The 23,524-nt window shown below is 41.2% G+C and overlaps 1 protein-coding gene across 1 annotated transcript in view; it reads left to right on the top strand.

Annotated features, from left to right (window-relative positions):
- Positions 1 to 23,524, top strand: part of PTPRD (protein tyrosine phosphatase receptor type D) — a 592,319-nt gene that overhangs the window by 111,095 nt on the left and 457,700 nt on the right. The window contains exon 2 of the mRNA XM_084834479.1: positions 16,456 to 16,621. Coding sequence (XP_084690605.1) covers positions 16,537 to 16,621 — 85 coding nt within the window. The 5' untranslated portion in view covers positions 16,456 to 16,536. The remainder of the gene's footprint in view (positions 1 to 16,455; positions 16,622 to 23,524) is intronic.

Raw genomic sequence — 23,524 nt, 5'->3', positions numbered from 1 at the left:
GGTAGATTGGTCTGAAAGTCTGTGACTGGCCCAAAGTCATCCAGTGAGCTTCCATGGCCGAGTGGGGACTAGAACCCAGATCTCCTGGCTCCCGGTTCAACGCTCTGACCACTATACCACACTGGCACCACACCACATAGGCAAGGTAAACAGATGAGTCCATAGGGCCCACTTGAAAGCCTGTAATGATGGGGCCTGGCAGACATCACTTGGAACAGAGTTCTACAGGCATGGTGCCACTACCAAGAAGACCTTATCTCTTGTGCCTGCCAGCCTAATTGGTTTGATAAGCAGGCTCACCACCAGGGCTTCCAATGTTGATTTCAGAGTTCAGGCAGGTTGATATAGGTGAGAGTGGTCCTTCAGTCAACCTGGTCCCAAACTGTTTAGGGCTTTAAAATGACAGCACTTTAAATTGGGCCTGGAAAAGCACTGGCAATTAGTGTAGCTGGTACAGTATAGGTGGCACACAGTCTGACCACCTAGCACCTACCAGCACTTGACTTGCTGCATTTTGTACCAGTTTCTGAACCATCTACAAAGGCAGTTCCATGTAGAACCCATTACAGTTTGGTATGTCATTTGAACCTTTATCTGTAGTTAATCTTAACTATTGATATTGCTAACAATATCAAGGCCAACAATAAAGAATTCCTTAAATATATCAAAAGCAGAAACCCAACTAGAGAGGCAGTTGGACCATTGGGTGACAATAGAGTTAAAGGAGTACTGAAGGAGGACAAGGAGATTGCAGAGAAGCTGAATGAATTCTTTTCGTCCGTCTTCACTGCTGAAGATATCAGACAGATACCTGTGTCTGAACTAATGTTTTCAGGAAGGGAGTCTGAGGAAATGAGGCAAATAGTGGTGACAAAAGATGACGTTCTCAACCTTATTGATAAACTGAAAGTAAATAAATTGCCGGGCCCAGATGGGAGAGAGCTCCAGAAGAAATTGCTGATCTTCTAACCTAAATATGCAACATGTCCCTAAGATCAGCCTCTATACCAGAGGACTGAAAGATGTCCAATGTAACACCAATTTTCCAAAAGGGCTCCAGGGGCGATCCGGGAAATTACAGGCCAGTTAGCTTAACGTCTGTTCCAGGTAAATTGGTTGAAGGCATTATTAAAGATAAAATTAGTAAGCATATAGAAGGACAGGCCTTGCCGAAAAAGAATCAACATGGCTTCCACAAAGGTAAGTCTTGTCTCACTAACCTTTTAGAGTTCTTTGAGAGTGTCAGTAAACATGTAGGCAGGAGTGATCCAGTAGACATTGTTTACTTGGATTTCCAAAAGGCTTTTGACAAAGTCCACACCAAAGACACCTGAGCAAACTTAGCAGTCATGAAATAAGAGGACAGGTCCTCTTGTGGATCAGTAACTGGTTAAATAAGAGAAAGCAGAGAGTAGGAATATATGGTGAATTCTCCCAATGGACGGAAGTAAATAGTGGGGCCCCTCAGGGATCTGTATTAGGACCAATGCTTTTCAACCTGTTCATAAATGATTTGAAATTAGGAGTGGGCAGTGAAGTGGCCAAGTTTGCGGATGGCACCAAATTATTTAGGGTGGTTAAAACAAAAAGGGATTGTGAAGAGCTCCAAAAGGATCTCTCCAAACTGGGAGAATGGGCATCTAAATGGGAAATGCAGTTCAGTGTAAGCAAGTGTAAAGTGATGCATTTTGGGGCAAAAACCCCCAACTTAAAGTATAACCTGATGGGATCTGAGCTAGTGGTGACCAAGCAAGCAAGCAATCTTGGGGTTGTGGTGGACAGCTCAATGAAAACGTCAACCCAGTGTGTGGCTGCTGTAAAAAAGGCAAACTCCATGTTAGGCATAATTAGAAAAGGAATTGAGAATAAAGTTGCCAATTTTATACTGCTGTTATACAAAATCTATGGTGCAACCACACTTGGAATACTGTGTACAATTCTGGTCACCACATCTAAAAAAAGTTATTGTAGAGCTGGAAAAAGTGCATAAAAGGGCAACTAACATTATCAAGGGGCTAGAGAGCGAAGGTTACAACAGCTGGGATTGGTTAGCTTGGAAAAAAGAGGATAAGGGGAGACACGATAGAGGTCTACAAAATTATGCATAGTGTGGAGAATGTGGTAGGGAGACATTTTTCTCCCTCTTTCAAAAAACTAGAACCCGGGGTCATCCTATGAAGCTGATTGGTGGGACAGATTGGTGGGGACATCCTATGAAGCTGATTGGTGGGGATTCAGGACAGATAAAAGGAAGTACTTCTTCACACAGCACATAGTTAAACTATGGAATTCGCTACCATAGGATGTAGTGATGGCCACCAATTTAGACAGCTTTAAAAGGTGGTTGGACAGATTCCGGGAGGAGAAGGCTGTCAATGGCTACTAGTCTTGATGGCTGTGTGCTACCTCCAGTACCAGACACAGTGAGCCTATGTGCACCAGTTGCTGGGGAACATGGGTAGGAGGGTGCAGTTGAACTCATGTCCTGCTTGTGTTTTCCTGGTCAACAGCTGGTTGGCCACTGTGTGGACAGAATGCTGGACTAGATGGACCCTTGGTCTGATCGAGCATGGCTCTTCTTATGTTCTTATGATTAGTGGAAACAAGCCACCTTCATGAAGTAGGGTTTGAAGCTGGATTGTTTCCACAAACCATAGTTAAGATTCAGTACAGTTTGTTCAGGTTTAGACAACAGGGCAAGCTGTGTTTAATTTAAAAAAAAAAAAAACTGACCCAGCATTGGAGGAGGAAGGAGAGTAGTGCATGAGACTGGGAGGTGAGAAGGCTAAGCTTACCCTTGTAATGCTAAACAGTGGTGGGCATTACATCCAAACCAGCCAAAATAGAAGGGCTATTTTAATAGTGTTGCACTGCCGCAAAGCTACCTGGGAGCAAAGGACATAAAGAACTGGATCAGCCATTACTGGCTGGTGACAGGCTTTGCATGATGGTGGAATGGTGTGGGCACCCCTCTCCTCCACTGTGCATCTTGAAGTAATGTGAGATTCATGTGCTCCCTGAGAAGATCTGTATGTACAATTGCCTGAACTTGATAGCTAAGCTTTTAGGTACATTGTGAAGAACAGGAGCATCTGACCATTCCACCACCATACAAAGCCTAATGTCCTTCAGTAAATGTCTCAATCAGAGCAATAAATTATGTTAATCAGTGGGTGCTAGATGCTTAGATTATTCTTTCCCACTGAATTCAGTCAGACTCCAAATGCTTAATAGGCACTCCCTGAATTTCCACAGGTTTGTGTGAATTGCTAGTCAGTCATCCAAATGTTATCCTTTTAGATTGCTTAGTAGTTTCATAGCAGACACCCAGCATATAATAAATGCATGGCTGTATAAACTATACATATTTGTGTACATATGGACAATCATAAAATATTGGGCATACTTGGAAAAGGAATAATATGAGAGTCTTGCAACAAGTTTGGGGTCAGTTACATTAGAACTGAGCAAGGTTTTTATGTGTGACTTAAGTTTTCTAATGTATTTCTTGGCTTCTCTGTTTAGATAACGTTCATCTATGGTTTATATTAACTTTATTTAATTCCCATCTCTGGAAAATTCTTTCTGTTAGCTTTGTTTAATAGTAATTTTTTCTTGAGTTTTATTTAAAGACAGAGTAATTTGCATACAATTTACAGCTGTAAATAATAGGTATCAAGTGTGCATTTGTTCTGCAGTTTGTTATTTTCAATTATTTTAACTGCTTTTAATATATATACATTTGTTTTTAATTGTAAAATAATGGTTATTAATGTCTGTGAGACAAATACAAACCATCTTCCATTGCTTCTACATGTGATTCCCATAAATCAAATAGATGAGTAATCATGTTTCACTTTAAATATTTTTGACGGGTAGTAAATTAAAATATCAACTTATCACAGAATAAGCTTCCTATATGTCTGGGTTACAGATACTATTGTTAGGAAGTGAACATACATGGACTGGTTTAGTCTGTATTGCTTTCATTTAAATTTTCTTCTTTGTATTCAGATTTGTTAATAACAGGAAATATTTTTATACAATTAGCTGCTGTACCTACTACACTATCTTGGCATCACCCTATCCAGATGGCTGAAACAGCACATACTGGGGGAGTCTTACAAAACTGGCTGGAATTGAGTTGTCAAGTGGTATCACAGACATTCCACCATATTTTATATTTTTAATGCTGTTGTAAAAGCAGTTATCAACCCTGAGCATTCAAAGGAAGCACAAGTTAAAACATTGAAATAAATAACCCTACACTAATCTTGCTTTCATTCAAACACAAAAATATGCTCTTGCAAATTCTATCAGTAATTTTTAAGACTTGAGCTACTTCCACGCTATTATGTCATGTAATGTGGCCAGGCTTAGGTCATGAACAATAAGAGTGCAACCCTGTGGGGATGGCCATAAGCATCCAATGTAGAGCGGGAGGAGCGGTGGAGGTGATATTCGCTTCTGTGCTCATCCCGCTCTGCATTTGAGCTAGACAGGCTTTTTCACCCATCTAACTGAGGCATCGAGGAGAGGGAAGGAAGGAGACTGGGGCGGCTGAGGATTCCTCATAAGCTAGCCTTCCCAGTCCCCTCCGTTCCCAGCCCATGGCAACACCTCCTTTACCTTTCGCTCTGAGGTTGCTTCTGTGAGTTCAGAGAGGCAACTGGCACTGGCTGTGAGGGGAAAGGGGAAGGGGTGGGGAGCTCAGACTCCTGGGTCCACGGTTCAAGTGCTGTCTCCAGTCTCAGTTCCAGAAATCCAAACTATCCTATGTCCCCCCAGGTTGTCTGGGGGCCATAGGATTGCCCTTGTAAGGGCAATGGTGACTAGTCATGATGGCTATATATTACTCCCAGTATCAGAAGCAGTATGCCTCTGAATATCAGTTGTGGAGAACACAAATGGGATGATGCTATTGCACTCACGTTCTGCTTGTGGATTTCCCATTGGCACCTATTTGACCACTATGTGAACAGAATGCTGAACTAGATAGGTATTTGGTCTGATTTAGCACAACTTTTCTTATTTTAGGTCAATAGTGGGTAAGGCTATATCAAACCTGCCCAGTGTCAGCAATAAGCCCACCAGTGCTACCCAGTATGTATGTATGTATGTATGTATTACATTTGTGTACCGCCCAATAGCCGAAGCCCTCCTTGCCATGCTCTATGGGTAAAGTTTGCTGTCAAAAATATGGGATATTTGATATAACTATGTACATGTTCAGTTTAAGTCCTGCCCAGGCCACATAAAGTGATAGAGTCATGCCATAGGGGTTCCAGTGTATGTGCCATGAGATGGCTTTAGCATCACTTGAATTCTTACTACACAACTGTATGTGTTTGTTCAACTTTGCTACACTTTTCTTCTCCCATTTCTGCTGGTGTTATTTTATTTATTCAGTTATTTCATTTCTATAACACCCAATAGCCGAAGCTCTCTGAGTGGTTCACAGAAATTAAAACCACAAAGTACAACATAAAACAATGTAAAATATGAAAGATTAAAACTAGAATAAAAAAGTACAACCAGAATAAAACCTAGCAGCAATACAGAGATTTAAAATACAGATTTAAAACAGCAGAGCTAAAAGACTAGAATGCTAAAATGCTGGGCGGGGGGGAAGGTCTTCAACTGGTGCCAAAAGGAGTACAAGGTAGGTGCCAGACCTCTCTAGGGAGCAGTTATGCAATTCTGTTTTAACTCTTTTTGACAGATATGGTTTACACATTTCACCTGTCAGAGGTCAGACTTTAGAAGGTTGGAGATAGTGTGGGAAACCCCCTCCTCCATCTGCCAGGCAAGGTGCTGCACATGAATGGCTGCACAAGCAGTGATAGCTACCACATAGAGCAATTTAAAAATGTACTCCATGTGGCAGATGTGAACTGGGATCCCATCCAAGGGTTGTGCTGCTCACCTGTTGACAAATATTTTTTTTCTTTGATCAGCAAACCGCTGTGTCATATCATAACTAGCTTTTGAAACTCTCCTCAGTTTTAAATCATAGTTTGTCATGTCATATATCCTTGTTTGTCATGGCAGAACAGAAGCATAAAACCCATTGGACTTGGGCAACTACGAGTCTTTGGATTCTGGGCACCAGATCTTGGCAAGTTTAAACTGGGTCTTATAGTACAATCCTAAGCATGTCTAGTAAGAAGTAAGTCCCATTGAGCTCAGTGGGACTTATTCCCAGGTAAGGCAGCCTCAATCCATCAAATGCATCACCTCTTATGTTCCCTGGCTCTGTTGTTCATTTTTCTGGCCATATTATTTTATACCAAAAATCGCCGTTTAGGAGTGTGTCTTTGGTGTCTAGAGTCACGCTGGGTTAAGCTTCACACACTGAAGATGTATGCAGGCTTTGTTGGCTCTTGCTTCCTTTGTCCATTTTAACATCTAATAAACTAACTGTATTTCACACAAAAACCATTTATAGTGCTCATATGTAGATGAGTATTTGTAAGTGTGTGCATGCATATGTGTGTGTCTACACAAGGACACACACATAAAATATAAACATTGGTGCTATTATGGCATATTCTAGTGTGGGGAATTTATTATGCTTTTAAAGGTAAAAGGTAAAAAGGTTTCTTATCAGATCTTTTCATACTGCCAAATGTTTTTGAAAAATAACAATTTCAGCTCTTCATCTCTAAGTCTAACATGGCTGTATTGCCATCAGCAATGTTATAATAAAATGCAGTCAGGCTAAAGTTACTTGTAGCTGGATTACTGTCCTGCATGTGCTCTGCGAATTCACTGCCTCAGTCAGTCATGCTTCAATCTGATTAGGCAACAAGTAGAATGGATAACTAGGAACAGATCTATAAAGCCGAAAATAAAAAGGAGAAGTAACAAAAACAATGCACTGTGGAGCAATATGACAGTGAAATTATGTCTTCCATATAAGAAATGGGGTGTGGAGGATGAGTTCTTCCTGCTTTAGACCTGGCAAAACAGTTTGAACACCCAAACAAGTTTTTAAAATTGTTTAGATATGTGTGTGTGCCTGCATGCTGTCTGTTTATATGTCTGTATTTAAACGGTTTTTATATTATGTACAATATTGTATTTTTCAGGTTTTTAATCTTTGTAAACCACCCAGAGAGCTTTGGCTATTGGGTGGTATAGAAATGTAAAGAATGAATGAATGAATGAAATGAATTATCTTTTCTATGATGCCCTGGGCTTTATGCCCTGGTGTACTGTTACTCAGATTGTCAGGATGATGGAGAGTGAGGGAGAGAAGGGAAAATTCTTTTCCCTCTCTTCTCCATTTTCACCAATTGCTGTTCCTCCCACCATTGCTTGATAGGTAAGTAAAGGGAAGGGGAGTGTGTTTTGATAGGGGTGTGTGGAGGGCTTGTAGGGTGGTTTTGTGGAGACAAAGAGGATCATGGCAATGGAGGGCATTTTAAATGCCCTCAAATGGACTGGACAAAATTATATTAGTTCTCATTTTTGGGTTGATTTGACGAATTCACCTATCTCTAGGACCCACCACTGCTTCTTCCCTACAACTGTTGAAGAAGTGACAATATGGGTATAATACTACATTTTAAGCAGTTGTCCCTCTCTCCCTTTATTTACAACAGTGCTACTATCTCTCTTCCCTTTTGTGTGCCATATCTCATAAATCACACACACACACACACACAGACACACACTCCTTTTCACTTTCTAAATGTTTTAGTTCCAGCTAGCAAGCTAAAGGAGTGAATCAAGTAAATGGCTTAGAGAAAAGTGGACTTTCAGTACCCAGGATGTCTGTTGTTGTTGTTGTTGTTGTTTCCCCCCAATGTTCTTTGTGTCCATGCAAGTGAGGCACTCTAGCATAGTGTTCCATGGGGGTGCAGTGTGAAATATTCATTGAGAGAAGGCTCCAGCAGTCAATGTGTATGCAGTGTAATTAACAATATGCAAGTTTACAGAATAATGGAGAATTTTACTTCATTGTTTTGTATAATTTAAAGGCACCATAATAATTTAATAATGTCTTCCTTTACATGCACAAGGAATGTAAAAGATAACGTAGCCACATATGTACAACTTGTCATTAATGACACTTTCTGACTTTGCTTAATCTATGCGTGTGATCAATGAAATATGTCAGACCTTGCTGGATATGTCAAACATTTTCTGTAGATGAGACGTAAGTAGCAAATGTGAGCTGGGCAAATAAAACAAGATTTTTCTAGAGGAAGGACATTACTTCATGCCATTAGTTTGCTAAAGAAACCTGTCAAATCAAGACTTCAGACATCTGTACTTCTACCATGAGCATATTAGACATGTATGTTCTGTTTTTGTGCATGAGCTTTTGAAATTTATCAGTGAATAAACAATTCAAAATCCTATCTTCATCTTGTAATAGAAAATAATTCCTTGCTCTACTAACGTGTTCTATCATTTTCTGTCCTGATTGCCTTTCTGTTTCTTTCACCCGATGGCGTTCTTGGATTAGGGGTGGGCCAAGTCATTTGTGACCACTGGACTGTACAAATTTTCTCTCCTTCTGTGACAGGAGCTCAGCATTTATTGATGTTCCTCCTTGGTCAGCAGTTGAGCATGAAATCTGTTTACAAAACAGCCCCAGAAGTAGACATGAAATGACATGTGTGAGCTCAGTGTATTACTGATGCTTCTTTTTAGCTACTTGGTGCTTTTTCATCTGTGTGATAAAACAGTATCCAGATACAGGGATAGTCAGAGTTCCCTAATATAAGGCTTGCCTACCAAGTTCAGCAACAAGAGACAAACAACTTTGCTATCCTCCACTCTGACAATTTTGTCTCCGTGGTGCTGCTTAAGGACAGCGGAGGGTGTCCCCTCAGCCCCCTGTGTTTCAGACATATGTGATTATTCTTCATCAGACCCATAAGATTATGGTTACTCATTCTTGATTATCTTAAGATGTGCAGTTTTTTGTGCAATTAAATCTTAAATATAAAAAATGGACCTTTAAATTTGGTCCCCGTTACTTAAATCTGAAATGGCACCCCTGTTTTCCCTATCTTTTATATTCCTTATAGTTAGCTTTAGGCTTTGGTGCAGCAAGGCGAGCTAGTATTTAAGAAAAACAAGTTCACAGAACTAGTAGTGTGGTTCTTTCAATTTTGGCCATAGTGAATGATGACTGAAAATGTAATGCCCTGTCTCTTCACATGGTGTTCTTTGTGTTCTCTCTGTGTGTGTGTGTGTGTATTTTCCAAATTCAAATTTCTAGGCTGGTGCTCTATTAGCATTCATATGCACTCGCGTGCATGCACACACACACACTTATACACTCTTGATTGAATATTGTATGGCTGGCTAGCCAATAAATTCTGATTTCTTTCCTTGTGGGAAATGTCAAGTTTTGGCATCAAGGTTTACATAGCAATTGGACAAGTTTTATTAGCCAACTCACTGTGCTGACTTTGTGATGTAGATACAGATGTTCAATAGGACATCTTCATTGGAGGATTGAACCCTAACCTTAAATAGGTAGATATGGTACAGATAACTTTGCCACAGGCATACAGAAATGATAGGTTGATGTATATTTAAATTAGGCTATTTGGAATAAAATATTGAAGAGAGGTTAGTGCCATTGTTAAAATACCATAATTTATATCTGTCTTTAAACAGATAATCCCCAAAACCCATCACACACCTGTCATTTCAGTATCCCAGAAAATCTATTGATAATATGACATTTAGAACATACATTTTAACAAAGTTTTCAAGCATCTCTAGTGTGATAGCATTGTTTGATCTTTTATTTATTTAGATTCATTTCCTGCCTTACATCAAGGTGAAGTTACATTGATAATACCTTCCTGCAAGCCACCTGGACCATTTTTCAGTATAGTTGTGGGTAGTCGTTTTTTATATGCTTCCCTTACAGATCCTAAATGCTGCTTTATGCCTAAATTGTATACAATCCCAATTGCTTCAGTAGTGGGTTGGTACTAGGGCAGAGTGGAAGAAGGCTTAATTCATTTCCTCTTGGTTTCATCTCCCCCCCCCCCATTTTCTTTTTAAAATATGCCACTCTGGATTAGCTTTTTGCTGTTGCAAGTTTGGAATAAAATGTGACTCAGTAGCATACACAATGGACATGGAGATGCCACTCAGCACTGAAAAGGGTTGAGTTAGAGATGTAACTTTAAAGCAAGTGTAGTGCAAGAAAATTCCTGCTGCCTTATTCAGTACTATTTGGTACCATTCTTTGTTCCTGAGCGAGGTACAAGGCTGAGGTTAAAGCATGTTGTAGATCAGCAGAGCTTGTGTGAAGCAGCTTCACAGCATTTGCCTATATCTCACCTTGTTCATATCCAGTGTTACCAGCCCCGTCATCTGCATGACTTCACTAACAATATATTTTTAAAGACTTCCACATTCCAGAAGTGTGTGTTTTCACAGCCTGAAATACTAAAAGCTGTAGACATACAAGCAATGACAGACATTTTCTCTTAAAGGCCAGAAGTCACTGGGGGAACATATCAATATGTTTTCTGTTTAAAGTTATGCCACTCTGAAAGTATGCAGAGAAAAGGAAAATGAAGGGCTCCAGGTTGTGTGATGTGAACGATAATGAATGGGGCACAACGCTAAAGACTTTACTATTGTTAATGGCTTATGTCTGCTTGAAGACTGAACAGAGCAGGGTGTTTAAATATCTGCAAAATGCATCATCTTTATTTCTAGTCTTCCAGTTTGTGCTGGTTTGGACATAATGGCAATTAATGGGTTGTTTAACTCAAGAATTGTTGGGGCCGCACAGGAGCAAGTGAGCACACTCTTCTCGCTTGCTTGCTAGTTCTGCTTTGCATCCAGTTTTTCAAACAACCCAGCGCCCTATCCACATAGAGAAGCTTCATGACCCTTTTCAGGTTTAATCTGAAGTTTTATCAATTTGGGTTTGCTTCTCCGGGAACATGGGAGCCAAGAAAGCAATGTAGAACAGCTTGCACTGGGCAAACAGCACCTGAAGCTGCATTCGTTTGGGCTTGACTGGGCAAGTTGAATGATCTCATGAATTGCATAGTTGCGGGGCAGCGAATGAGTGGCGGTTTGCCCTCCACCCCTGTTCTCCTTTCCCTGCTCAGTCAAGTGCAATGGACGGGCATGACTTACTTCCGAGTAGGCATGTTAAGTGAATTCCTCCCCTCCCCTCTCTCAGGGGAAGTCAGGGTGAATTAAAGTACTTGAATTAAATTGCCGTAGAGGTGTGGACAGACAGGCTTGCCTCCCACCCCTCCGCGCTCCTGTGCTTTGTTAAGTCAATAGGAGATACAGAGTTACTTCTGCCCCTGTTCTCCTTTCTGTGCTCAGTCAAGTGAAATGAACGAGAATGGGGGTGGGGGGTGGGATTGGGGACGACCCTGTATATGCGCACATTCGAACCGTCAGCTCAGAATCAGTAAAGCTCTACGTACCTGTGCATCTCCATTTTTTAGCCTTCTGCTCCTCTCCATGCAGCTTTGAATCAACAGGCTTTCCTTCCCTCACTTGTGTGCAATGGAGGAGCTACTTCTGAGTAGACATGCAAACTCCCTTCCACCCTTCTTTCTTTCTCTGGCGGCAGTGGCAATGGCTCCCCTAAGTGCACAGTACCTCTCCTCTGGAAAAGCGATATTGTGAATGAGTAAACAGCAGTGATAATCATAATAATTATAATGGTCCTGAGAGGATTGGGGGTCATTTGGGGGCCATTAGCTCTTAAAATCAATAAAGCTCTGCATACCTGAGAACTGGGAAGTGGGGAGGGGAAGGGCATTGCAGGAATGAGAGTAAAATGATGCTGCGTGGAGGTTTTTTGTTCTTTTTACAATGAAAACTCAAAAGCAATCTGCTGACTTTCTCTAGAATAAGCCTCAGTGGAAAAAAAAATGTGTTTTTCTCCTGAGTATTCATGGTTATCCATGCCAGCTCATTATTCCTTGAGGCAAAGAAATTGCCTGGCCCCAATCATAGGTGTGCAGATACAGAGATATGTATTTCCACACACCTCCACCCCGGGTAGTGAGAAACGGATGGTTAACTCCTTCCATTCCTTCCCTCTCCTGCTGTTTGAGGCTTGCTCTCCACCATTCCCCTCCCCCCACCCCCCATGCGTCGTGAACTGCAAAAGAGGATGAGTTACTTCCAAGTAGGGATGCATATTTTTAAAATGGCAGGCTTGAAGCTTGCTCTCCACCACTCCCACTCCCCACTCCCGTGGTCAGTGAACAACAGGCAGAGGAATTATCCCGACCCCTCTGCTCCTGTACTTGGCAAAGTGCAATTTGAAGTTACTTCCAGCTCTCCCCATGCCCATCCCATGCCACTTTCCCTTCCACCAATCAGTGCTGATCCAGCAGCCCGCAGTGAGGGCAGTTCAGCTCATATAGACCCCAAAAGCACCATGAAAGGGCTGCGATGGGATAATCTATCAGAGAAACAGTTTCAGAAACACCAGATTTTAGAGCTAGAAACAGCACGCCAGCTACAGAGAAGGCTACAGAGAAGGGCATGTATCATCTGACTCTATTAATTTCCAGGTACACTAGGACCAGCGTAAAAGTGCCATGTAGACCTGGCCCAGGAATGCCCCTGTTCCTGGGTTGTTTGATGCAGTGTTCAAACCCAGAACTCTGGTTGTTGAGGGATAAACAATCCAGAGTTTTAACCCAAGACAAAACCATAGATTCAAACTCTGGTTGCTTGTCCCTCAACAACCTAGAGCTCCGGCTTTGGATGACACATCAAACAACCCAAGAACAGGGTGTTCCTGGGTTGTTTGAGAAATCAGATGCAAAACAGAAGTGGCAAGCAGGTGCCAGTGCACTTGCATGCTCCCATGTGCTCCCAACAACCCATGGTTTAAACAACCCATGGATGGTTATTACATGTGCACTGAGCCAAAGTGTGTAACATTTTGTGATACAGCTTTTCATTCACAATCTTTCTGAAGCTAGTGAGAGGCACAAAGGGTGTTTTTGAAACCACATGTTAACGTCAAAAAACTTCTCATGAAAGACGAGAGAGAGAGAGAGAGAGAGAGAGAAGAAAAGACCAGTAACTCAGTTGAGGATCTCACTGTTGTCCTAGGCCTTTAAATAAGCATTTTTAGGGAAGAGCACATTTCCCTTGATTCCATTTGTTTATTGTTCCAAAGAATTGTTCCGCCTCGCATTCCAGTACTCCTGCATACCAGTTTAACTTGGAGAATTTACAAAAATTAAGCTTGGAATTGGAGAAGGTACAGCTTGCTGAAGCTTTCAATTCCTTCAGCTCATGTCTCTCCCCCCTCCCCCGACACACACACCTCTATGTAACTGATGTGCATGCATGCATAGATAAAACACTGCAAAAAAGCAGTCTACATGTATGATCACATCAAGTTTCTTTTTGTGTGGTGTTTTACTAATACGCACATGCCCTCCTACACATTGGTAAAATGCCACACAACAAAGAACCTTAATCAGTAATGTAATGGAGCCAGATCTTACAGGAATGCAGCACTGGCACTTTTTTATAAGCAGGAATACTGATGTAATCTTCCACCATGTTCAGACTTTCCTGTTCGTGTGAGCTTAGCTGCAATCTTCACAGTAGCTGAGGGGAGATGATTTTTCCCAGCAACCACATATTATAATACAAACTATTTTGGGTTGGGGTGGTCTTGAATGGGCAACTAAGACCCATTAGCTTTACAAAAGTCCTGCTCCTGATGACGATGAAAATTGCTAGAATTGGTTTGTTGATATGGATGAACACAGTTGCCTGAATTTTTGGACTCTCTTGGGGCCGTGGCTATGGGGAATGTCATGATGAGTGCCTGCACTTCAAAATTTACCACTACACAACTGATCTTAATATAACCATTCATATAATAATACTGAGACTGGTGTTTTGCAGTTTATATATATATATATATACACACACACACACACACATACATACACACACACACACACACACACACACATTTTAAAAACATCACACAGAAAAATCTTGGTGCAGTCATATGCACAATTGCAACAAGATTGCTTTTTAACATAGAGTGGAGAGAAGAAGCAAATGGACCAAAGGAACTGAAAATTGTGAGCAAATTGTGCATGCACAGTGCAAAATTTAGAAATAAAAAATAAAGTAATGGAGAATGCTTTTTGCCTTGGTTCTACTTCCAGAAATGACACCTGGTAACTCAGAACTCCAAAATTCAGAAACAAATTTAGTTGAGTAGAATTTCAGAAGCATCCCTAAGCATATGGAAGGAGGGAAGCAACTGATCATTCTGTTGAAGACCCATGATGTTATCTAAGTTCCCAAGGAGATCTGTTAAAGTCCAAGAAGAGTGAATTGCCGCACTAACTGCCAGAGCTGTCACTCAACATAAACTATCAATTACCTGCCTTCTGACCCAGTTAAGTAACACATACACAAATATGTCTGAAGTGTGCCAGGAAGCCACACATACCTCCACTTATCTCTTCCCAGAGAAGTCTGATAGACACTTTGAAAACTTTGGATGGGAAGGTGTGACTCCTGAAAAAGGGTTTATGGGGGAAATGGTGTTGTTTGCATGCCTGACTTCATTTCTGGATATGAGAATACAAGTACATCTTTTGACAAGCTTTGAGTCTAGGCTAAATAAATAAAAATTCAGCTGGAAAGCAAGAGACTGAAACCTGCCAGGGGTCTGTATTGAATACATCCTTTTTTTAGGGTTACATTATATTCCACTCAGTTGCTACCAAAAGCTTCATTGCAAATTTGAACTACAGGAGCAGAACATCCCCCCCTCCCCTGGCTGCCCCCTGTGTTACATTAGAATAATAACTTGGATGAAAAGGACTTTGATGCAGCTCACGGTTTTTTTTCTTCACTACTCCCCAGAAACATTTGTTTGTGTATTAATGTATGTGTGCATTCTAGAAAGGCAGAGTTTGAAAACCGGTGTGCTGCTGAGTATTAAGATAATTGTTATCCATAAGACCATCACTATCTGGAAATAGTCTTACCCTTTGTCATCACTCCTTCGGGGTACATGCAAAAACAAACAAAAAAACCCTACCACCATCTTCTGTGATAGCACTGGAGTCATTATTGCAGCAGTTGGCTCTGATATGCTTGCACAGACACAAATTGAGTCCGACAGGACTGATGTCTCATGGACTTTGCTGTCATTTGAAATGCCGGCACAAAGATGGTAACAGTGAAAACAGAGAGCTGGTACTTTCAGTATATATTGCCTATGAAGGTTTCTTAGGTTTGTGTTTTTGATAGCACCAATTGAATAATGAGTTGGGTTTGAAAGCGATTTATAATAGTAGGTTTCTAACATCTGCTTCCCTTTTTCTTATCTCAAGTAGGCTTTTCTATTGTTCTGTGTTGTAAAACAGGCCGTTCATACCACCCACGAATTTGTAAAGATCTCTTTGGTAGAATGATAATTAGTATTATTTTCCCTCTTCCCTTTAATCCTAATCTTTTCTGCATGCAAGCAATTCTTGCACTATGATAAGAATAGTATTTTCTTTATATTGTGCTTGTTTCAGACCTGCCAAAGCATATCTCTTACCAATGCTTAGAAAGCCACAATTAAACTGCAGAATTATGTTAGTGGCATACTTCTATTTTGGGATATATCTAGAATTTCCTGTTGGAGAGGATGTATTTCATGTTTTGTTTCTAACATAGCCTTGGATGGAGTGAAAATATAAGAGTAAAATTTATTTCATCTTAACGGCAGATGCTCACACTATATTATTCATTAGTTCTTATACAAGATACAAAATTAAACTGACTGAACTGGAATATGGAGTCTTTATTCATAATTTATTTGTGAATTACATAATTCACGTATAGTGATAAATCAGCGAGAAAACAGTAACTTTGGTTTGGTGGACAAGGGGATTTTTAGATGCCAATCAGATAAGACTTGGTTAGATTAATCCACAAATACCAATACCCTAGCCTTGCAGATATAGCACAATAGGAACAGAAACAAATTTAGCCCTGTCATTCTTACCTGATGCAAGGAAATCAGCTTCCAATATGTTATTTGTTAGTAGGCTTTTGTTCTGGAGGTTGAATCTTCCTAAACCCTTCTTTAGAGTATCTGTATGGCTTATTCCTGTTGAAGCATTAAAGTGGGACTTCATTAGGAATGATAGCTCATTCTCATGGTGTGGTGCTAAGAAAAGATAATATGTTGCAGCACATGGGAACTGTTGATTACAGTGTGGGTTACGAGATGCCTTGGGAAAGGACACTCATTGGCTTTGGCCTTTTTGTAATCACTGCTAAATGTGCTGCTCTCGAATTGTTTTCCCAGACCAATCCCAGTCCTCACGACTGGAATCTAGTGCTTTTATCTCGCTTGTTAAAAGTGTGTTTTGTTTATACATTTCGAGGGGAAGAAGCAAAAACATTCTAAACATTTCTCTCTTTCCTTCTGACTCCTCTTAGGCTTTGAAAATTCTTCATCTGGAATTTCAGATTGGAGAGACTCGCAGTGGCTTCTAAGCCAGTGACCGAAGCCGCCAAAGCATGCTGGTGCCAAGCTGTCGGATGATGCATATAGCCAGGCCAGTAGTAGTGCTCCTGTGCTTCCTACTCTGTGCTGATGCTGAAAGTAAGCTCTCATCCCTATATCCCCCCCACCCCGCCCCATAAAAAGCATCTTGGCCATAATTAACAGTTTTGTTTTCAGTTGGCACATTCTGAGGGCCTCTGAATAAGCTTCCTTTTGACTCAATCTTGAGACACTGTGGGATCCTCCTTGGCTCTCTGCCAATGTTTGAAAGGGATTATTTACTGACTTCCTTACTATTTTTTCTTGCTGTTAATACCCTTTTTCTTATGCATTGGAGGGTTCCTGCTGCTCTTTATTTGCTTGTGATCAGTCATTTCAAAGAGACAATGCAAGGAAAATTGTGTAGCCAAAACAAAACCTAACCTTGCTTGCCAGAAGGCAAACATCACTTAGTCTTATTAGGTATTTTTTAGTTCCTTGGATATTTTCTTTTCAAGTTTTGGAAAATAAACAATACAGTGTTGAAGCCAATTAAAATTCCAGGTCCTTTGTGTCTGTCACAGCAGCTGTTCTAATGTATTATTTCCAACAGCTGTCGTGGAGTACAGTATTTGAACAAATCAAGCAGAACTGACAACTTTGAGGCTGGGCTTTAGAGTGTGGAGACTTTGGTGTACTATAGGCACCTAGGTTCCAAGCCCAGGACTCTTACTTCGGTACTGTAGGGCTTTGGTCAATTAGCTTTCCAATTAATGAGAAGATAATATCTCCTTTTTTAATTAGGAAATCATTAGGTCTGCCTAGCTCACACTAGTTTACACGTGTTCTTTCTCCCAGTTGTCCTCTGGCTTTCTGCGGTGAGCAACAGAGGGAAAGCCGCTTGCCTGAACTTTTTGAGAGGCACGTTTATTGAGAGGCAGGTGTTTCTAAAGTATTCTGGTGATGTCACTTGATCTTGCAGCATTTCCCACTGGCAGCTTATTTGTGTTGATTTTGGCATAATCATTCATACTTTGCATTAATGGATTTGTTTTTTACCAGGACATGGGCAGCACCACATGTACGACCACCCATGTATCTATAGGAACATACATTGGAGCTTACTATCCATGTAACGTCCCTATAGTTGAATTTGTGAATAGTGTTATTGATCAGGAATCTAGGCTCCTACTTGTGGTTCTGTCCAAAAACATTACAACGGCCTTGTAATATCTCCATACATACGCACTCATGGGAATCTCTTCAAGAAGTTGACTGCTAAAATCTTACCTCACGATACAGCAGTGTCATTGTGCATTAACACTGGTTACTTTCCTTTTGTGTTCAGTATGGATAATAGTTATCCTGAAGCATTCATGAAGAAGAGAATATCATGTATAGTGTGCTTCTACCTTCACACATTAATTCAAATTAATTTTAACAAAGGGATGTGTTGAGCCCTAGGTTTTGGTTGCTCTACCACAATGTTATCCATTTTCACCCAGGATAAGCAGCTGCATTTAAGTCAGGTACAGTTATAGCATAGTCTGAATTTATGTTGGGATCCCAAAAATTAATGAGACCAATGCAATTGTCATTAAGACTGTTACTTAATGTGGATGTTATCCAGATAGCATAAATAGCAAAACCATAAAATATTTCATTTTTCTGCCTGTTTTAAGATGCCGCTTTATCTAAATATAACACCATGAAAGTGAATTACATTGAAAAAGCAAGCACTGAAAACATACATGTTTGTAGATTAATGACACTGAAGAATGTTGGGCCTTTTCCAGATAGTTAATGACCAGCTGGGATGCTTGCGCATAAGGTGACGCCAAGGACATTCTTTAGCCAGTAAATAATTAACTGAGATATAGCTCAACCTTCTACAATTAAGCATTTTAAAAGTCCAATCATTTCTGAAAGGGCAAAACTTATTTTAAAGCACAATACAAAATTTCTGACAAACATAAGATGACAAACATTTCCGATGGGACTAGAGTGAAATTTTGTCACAATTCCAGCCCTCCCCCCTAAAATGGTAGTGAGACAAGACTTTAAAAAAGTCGTGAAACCCTCCTCAGTTTCTATATCAGATAACCTCTCAGAAATTAACAGAAGCTCATCCATTCCAGCAGTTTGTTTCCTTCTCCTTTTGAACACAAGACAACATAGTCAACTGAGAATCACTATCAGGTTTACTTTGAACAGGCAGTTTTGTAATAAGGTGCTTTCAGATTTTCATTTCTTTGCAAATTGTTGTTTTCAGCATTTTATTCCTTGTTGCTCAAAGCAAAAATAAAATTTTGCGATCGGCTATTAACCATTGTGAGTTCTGTCAGAATGCTTTTTGTTTCTGTTAATACATTTGCCTCTTTAGAATAGTTCATGAAGCTGCTGACATAAGGATAATAATAGGTCTGGTTGGATAGTTTCCAATTAAATATTTCCCAGTGGGAAATGTTTCACTGAATTTTTTTGCTGGCAAGATACCAGTAAATGCTCTGTGGGGAAAATTATCTTTGTTCCAGGCTAATATTACATTTTATAGACCCTGAGACCTCAAGGTGCATTATGAGAACTGAAGAGTTTTTGCAGACTTTTACCCCCGCCCCTCATTGTCTCCTGAGATCTGCATATAGACCTGGTTCATGGGTTTTTCAGGAGCAAATAGGAGTGAGTGAGTGTGAAAGTGTGAACAAACCATCGGTGAAAATTCTGGGTCGTTTCTCCCTCAATAACCCAGAATTCCATGTTTGCACATCATGGATAACAAGCCAGGGTTAGAGCATCCCTGGGTTGTTTAGAAAGCATAAGCAGGTGAACAGTAGGGAGCCATCATGCTTGCTTGCTTTCGCGTACTCCAAAACAATCCATGGTTAACAATCCATGTGTTGTTAATTGCATGCAAATGTCTCCATAGTGTGTGTGTGTGTGTGTGTGTGTGTTTGTGTGTGCGTACATATCCCATAATTCTCCCAACAGAAATTACCACAGTTGCCTATCATGATGAGATGGTCACTGTATCATGGGAAATGTAATCTAAGAATAAGAGCACAATCCAGTCAAAGTTAAGCATTTTTGTATTCCATTGATTTCAGTGAAAAAAACAAGTATGTTCTTGAAAGCCAAGCTACAAGTTAGATACAGTTAAAAAAACCCAAAGCTTGCTCTTTGTTGAAAAGCTGCATCAGAAGGGGTGATTTTTAGTAAAAGAGCATTGGGGAAAGACTGGAAAAGGGCATTTAAACCTTTCCCATTCCACCATTTTCTGCTTCTGCAGCATTGCGTTTGCCTACACAAATACATGCCTATAACCAAACAGGTGGAAAAGCAGCTGTGGAAGGAGACTAGTAGCAAAGATGTGGCGTGTAGGGAAAAGCTTAAGCACCCCTTCCTTGCCACTTCTCCACTGAAAATTGTCTCTCTGCTTTCCCTGCAAAGGAATAGGCATCAGGATTGTCTTACATGTAATTGCATGCAATGTGTGGTTCTGTAGTTTAGTTTAATTTTGGTCTATTGTACACTAGTAATAGTGATATGGTGGGAAAAAAAATTGATACACAACTGATTACAACAACCCAGGGATTTTTTTTTAACAACCATGGATTATTGCAAATGAGTGAACATGCTAAAGTCTGCCACCCAATCGCTTCCACTACAAGTGGGAGGGGTTAAACAACCCAGGGGCACTCCGTATGCAAACTGGGAACTCTGGGTTTGTGGGGTGGGGGGTAGATAACGTAGAGTTAAACCCCTAGGTTCCAACTCTGGATTGTCTCGCCTCCAACAACGTAGAGTATTGTTGTGACGTGTGACCTGGGCCAATGAATAGGTATTAAAGTATCTTGAAGATAACACCATACATGGAGCACTGATAATTTTCATATTGAACTCAGCATTATTTTGAGCAAACATTGCTTTCCTGTCTGCGAAATCATAGATTGAAGATGCGTCCTTCCCCATTTTGTCAAAGCTTCTGTGACAGGAGCTTTGAGTTCTAATGTGTGAAGCAGCAGTCAATCATAACTACATGGAAAAGAGTTTTATTTGAAGTGGTTCAGACAAGCAAGCCAGTTCTTTTTTTCTTCTTCAAGCAAACCCTCCCAACCATTCTTGGCTATGGAATTTCATTGGTATTTATTCTTAGGAATTTATTTAGTCAGAGTTTTTGTACTGCCCTTCAATCATATTTCCAGTGTGATTTACCAGAAAGAATGTATGGGCACCTACTACACAGATACAACTTTTTACAGAGATCACAGCAGAGTTGTCTGTGTGTAGCAGTGACTGACATATAACGTAATGCCTTTCATGATCCCACGTCATCATACATCGGTAGTATATTGCCTGGAGTATTCTCTATATGGAGGTGTGGTGAAGAGGGATCATGAAAGAAAGAAAAGAAAGTCAGTTTTCATGTGCAAGTTGTCCCTTTAAGCAAGCCCTATTTATTTATTTATTTATTTATTTATTCATTATTTCATTTCATTTCATTCCTACATCACCCAATAGCCGAAGCTGTCTGGGCAGTTCACAAAAATTAAAACCAAAAAGCACATAAATAAAAGTATTTAAACTACTTTGTAACAATACAACCAGAATAAAACCTAGCAGCAATGCAGAGATTTAAAATACAGATTTAAAACACCAAAGCTAAAAGACTAAAAGCCAAGATGCTAAAATGCCTGGGAGAATAAAAAGGTCGGGCACTGGAAGGAATATAATGTAGGTGCCAGGCAAACCTCTCTAGGGAGTTCATTCCACAGCCTGGGTGCCACAGCAGAAAAGGCCCTCCTCCTGGTAGCCACCCATCTTACTTCCTTTGGCAGGGGCTCATGGAGAAGGACCACTGAGGATGATCTTAGGGTCCAGGCAGGCACATATGGGAGGAGGTGATCATTCAGATAACCTGGTCCCAAGCCATTAAGGGCTTTGAATCTTGATAGCCTGGAGTGTTGGGCAGAAAACAACAGAATGGCATTTAATAGGGATAAATGCCAAGTTCTGCACCTAGGAAAAAGAAACCAAATACGTGGCTCAACAACACTACAAATGAGAAGGATCTTCGAATTGTTGTCGATCGCAAGCTGAATATGAGCCAACAATGTGATGTGGCTGCAAAAAAGGCAAATGCTCTTTTGGGTTGCATTCATAGAAACATAGCTTCCAAATCCTGGGAAGTACTAGTTCCCCTCTACTCAGCACTGGTTAGGCCTCATCTGGAGTACTGTGTCCAGTTCTGGGCACCACACTTTAAGAAGGATGCAGACAAACTGGAGAAGGTTCAGAGGAGGGCAACGAAGATGATCAGGGGACTGGAAACAAAGCCCTATGAAGAGAGACTGAAAGAACTGGGCATGTTTAGCCTTGAGAAGAGAAGACTGAGGGGAGATATGATAGCGCTCTTCAAGTACTTGAAAGGTTGTCACAGAGAGGAAGGCCAGGATCTCTTCTTGATCACCCCAGAATGCAGGACACAGAATAATAGGCTCAAGTTACAGGAAGCCAGATTCCGGCTGAACATCAGGAAAAACTTCCTGCCTGTTAGAGCGATACAACAATGGAACCAATTACCTAGGGAGATGGTGGGCTCTCCCACACTGGAGGCATTCAAGACGAGGCTGGATAGCCATCTGTCGGGGATACTCTGACTTGATTCCTGCATTGAGCAGGGGGTTGGACGCGATGGCCTTGTAGGCCCCTTCCAACCCTACTATTCTATGATTCTATTCTATGATTCTATGAATATTAATACTAGCACTTTGAATTGGGCTTGGAAATGGACTGGCAGCCAGTGCAGCTGGAAAAGTACTGGCATAATGTGATCTTGTTGGCCAGTCCCTGTTAACAATCTTGCCGCCCTATTTTGGACTAGATAAAGTTTCTGGACCATTTTCAAAGGCATCCCTATGTATAACTCATTGTAGTAATCCAGATGAGAAGTTACCAGAGCATGGATAACCGTAGCTAGGCTACCTCTGTCCAGATAAGGGCGTAGTTGGTATACCAGCCAAAGCTGATAAAAAGTACTCTGTGCCACTGAGTTCAGCTGTGCCTCAAGTGACAGTTTGGGGTCCAAGAGCACCCCCAAACTATGAACCTGATCCTTTGGGGGGAGTGCAACCCCCTCCAGAACAGGTTGAATATCACCTAGCCGGGCAGACAAACCACCCACTAACAGTACCTCTGTCTTGTCTGGATTGAGTTTCAGTTTATTGGCCCTCATCCAGTCCATTACTGTGCCCAGGCACTGATTCAGAACAGCCGCTGCCTCACCTGGGTTTGATGAGAAAGAGAGGTAGAGCTGGGTGTCATCTGCATATTGATGGCACCTCAGCCCACACCTCCGAATAACCTCCCCCAGCAGTTTCACAGCATGGGGGATAAAATAGAGCCCTGTGGAACACAGTTGCCATGGCACAGAGCAATAATTCCCCAGCACCACCTTCTGCTATTGGCCACCCAAGTAGGAGTGGAACCACTGCAGTGCAGTGCCTCCAGCTCCCAACCCAGACAACCTATCCAGAAGGATACCATGGTTCATGGTATCGAAAGCCGCTGAGAGGTCCAGGAGAATCAACAGGGTCACACTCCCCCTGTCCCTCTCCTGGCAGAGGTCATCCCACAGGGCAACCAAGGCAGTTTCCATTCCAAAACCAAGCCTGAAGCCTGATTGAAATGGATCTAGATAATCTGTTTCATTCAAGAGTGCCTGTAGTTTTCCTGCAACCACCTGCTCAAGCACCTTGCCCAGGAAGGGGATATTGGCCACCGGCCTATAGTTGTTAATGTCCTCGAGGTCCAGGTTAGGCTTTTTCAGGAATGGCCTGATTAGCACCTCTTTTAAAGAGGCCTGCACCACTCCCTCCCTCAAGGAGGAATTTACAACCCCCTGGACCCAGCCAGACATCCCCTCCTTGTGTGATTTAATAAGCCATGAAGGGCAAGGGTCAAGCACACAAGTGGTCGATCGGACTTGGCCAAGCACCTTGTCCACATCCTCAATAACTGAAACTC

The sequence above is a fragment of the Heloderma suspectum genome, chromosome 2, assembly GCF_057233095.1.
Source record: "Heloderma suspectum isolate Gila_16-S chromosome 2, 16-S_ref, whole genome shotgun sequence".
Classification (NCBI taxonomy): domain Eukaryota; kingdom Metazoa; phylum Chordata; class Lepidosauria; order Squamata; family Helodermatidae; genus Heloderma; species Heloderma suspectum.
Note: the sequence above shows the minus strand (reverse complement) of the source record. Positions and strands in the feature narration are given on the sequence as shown.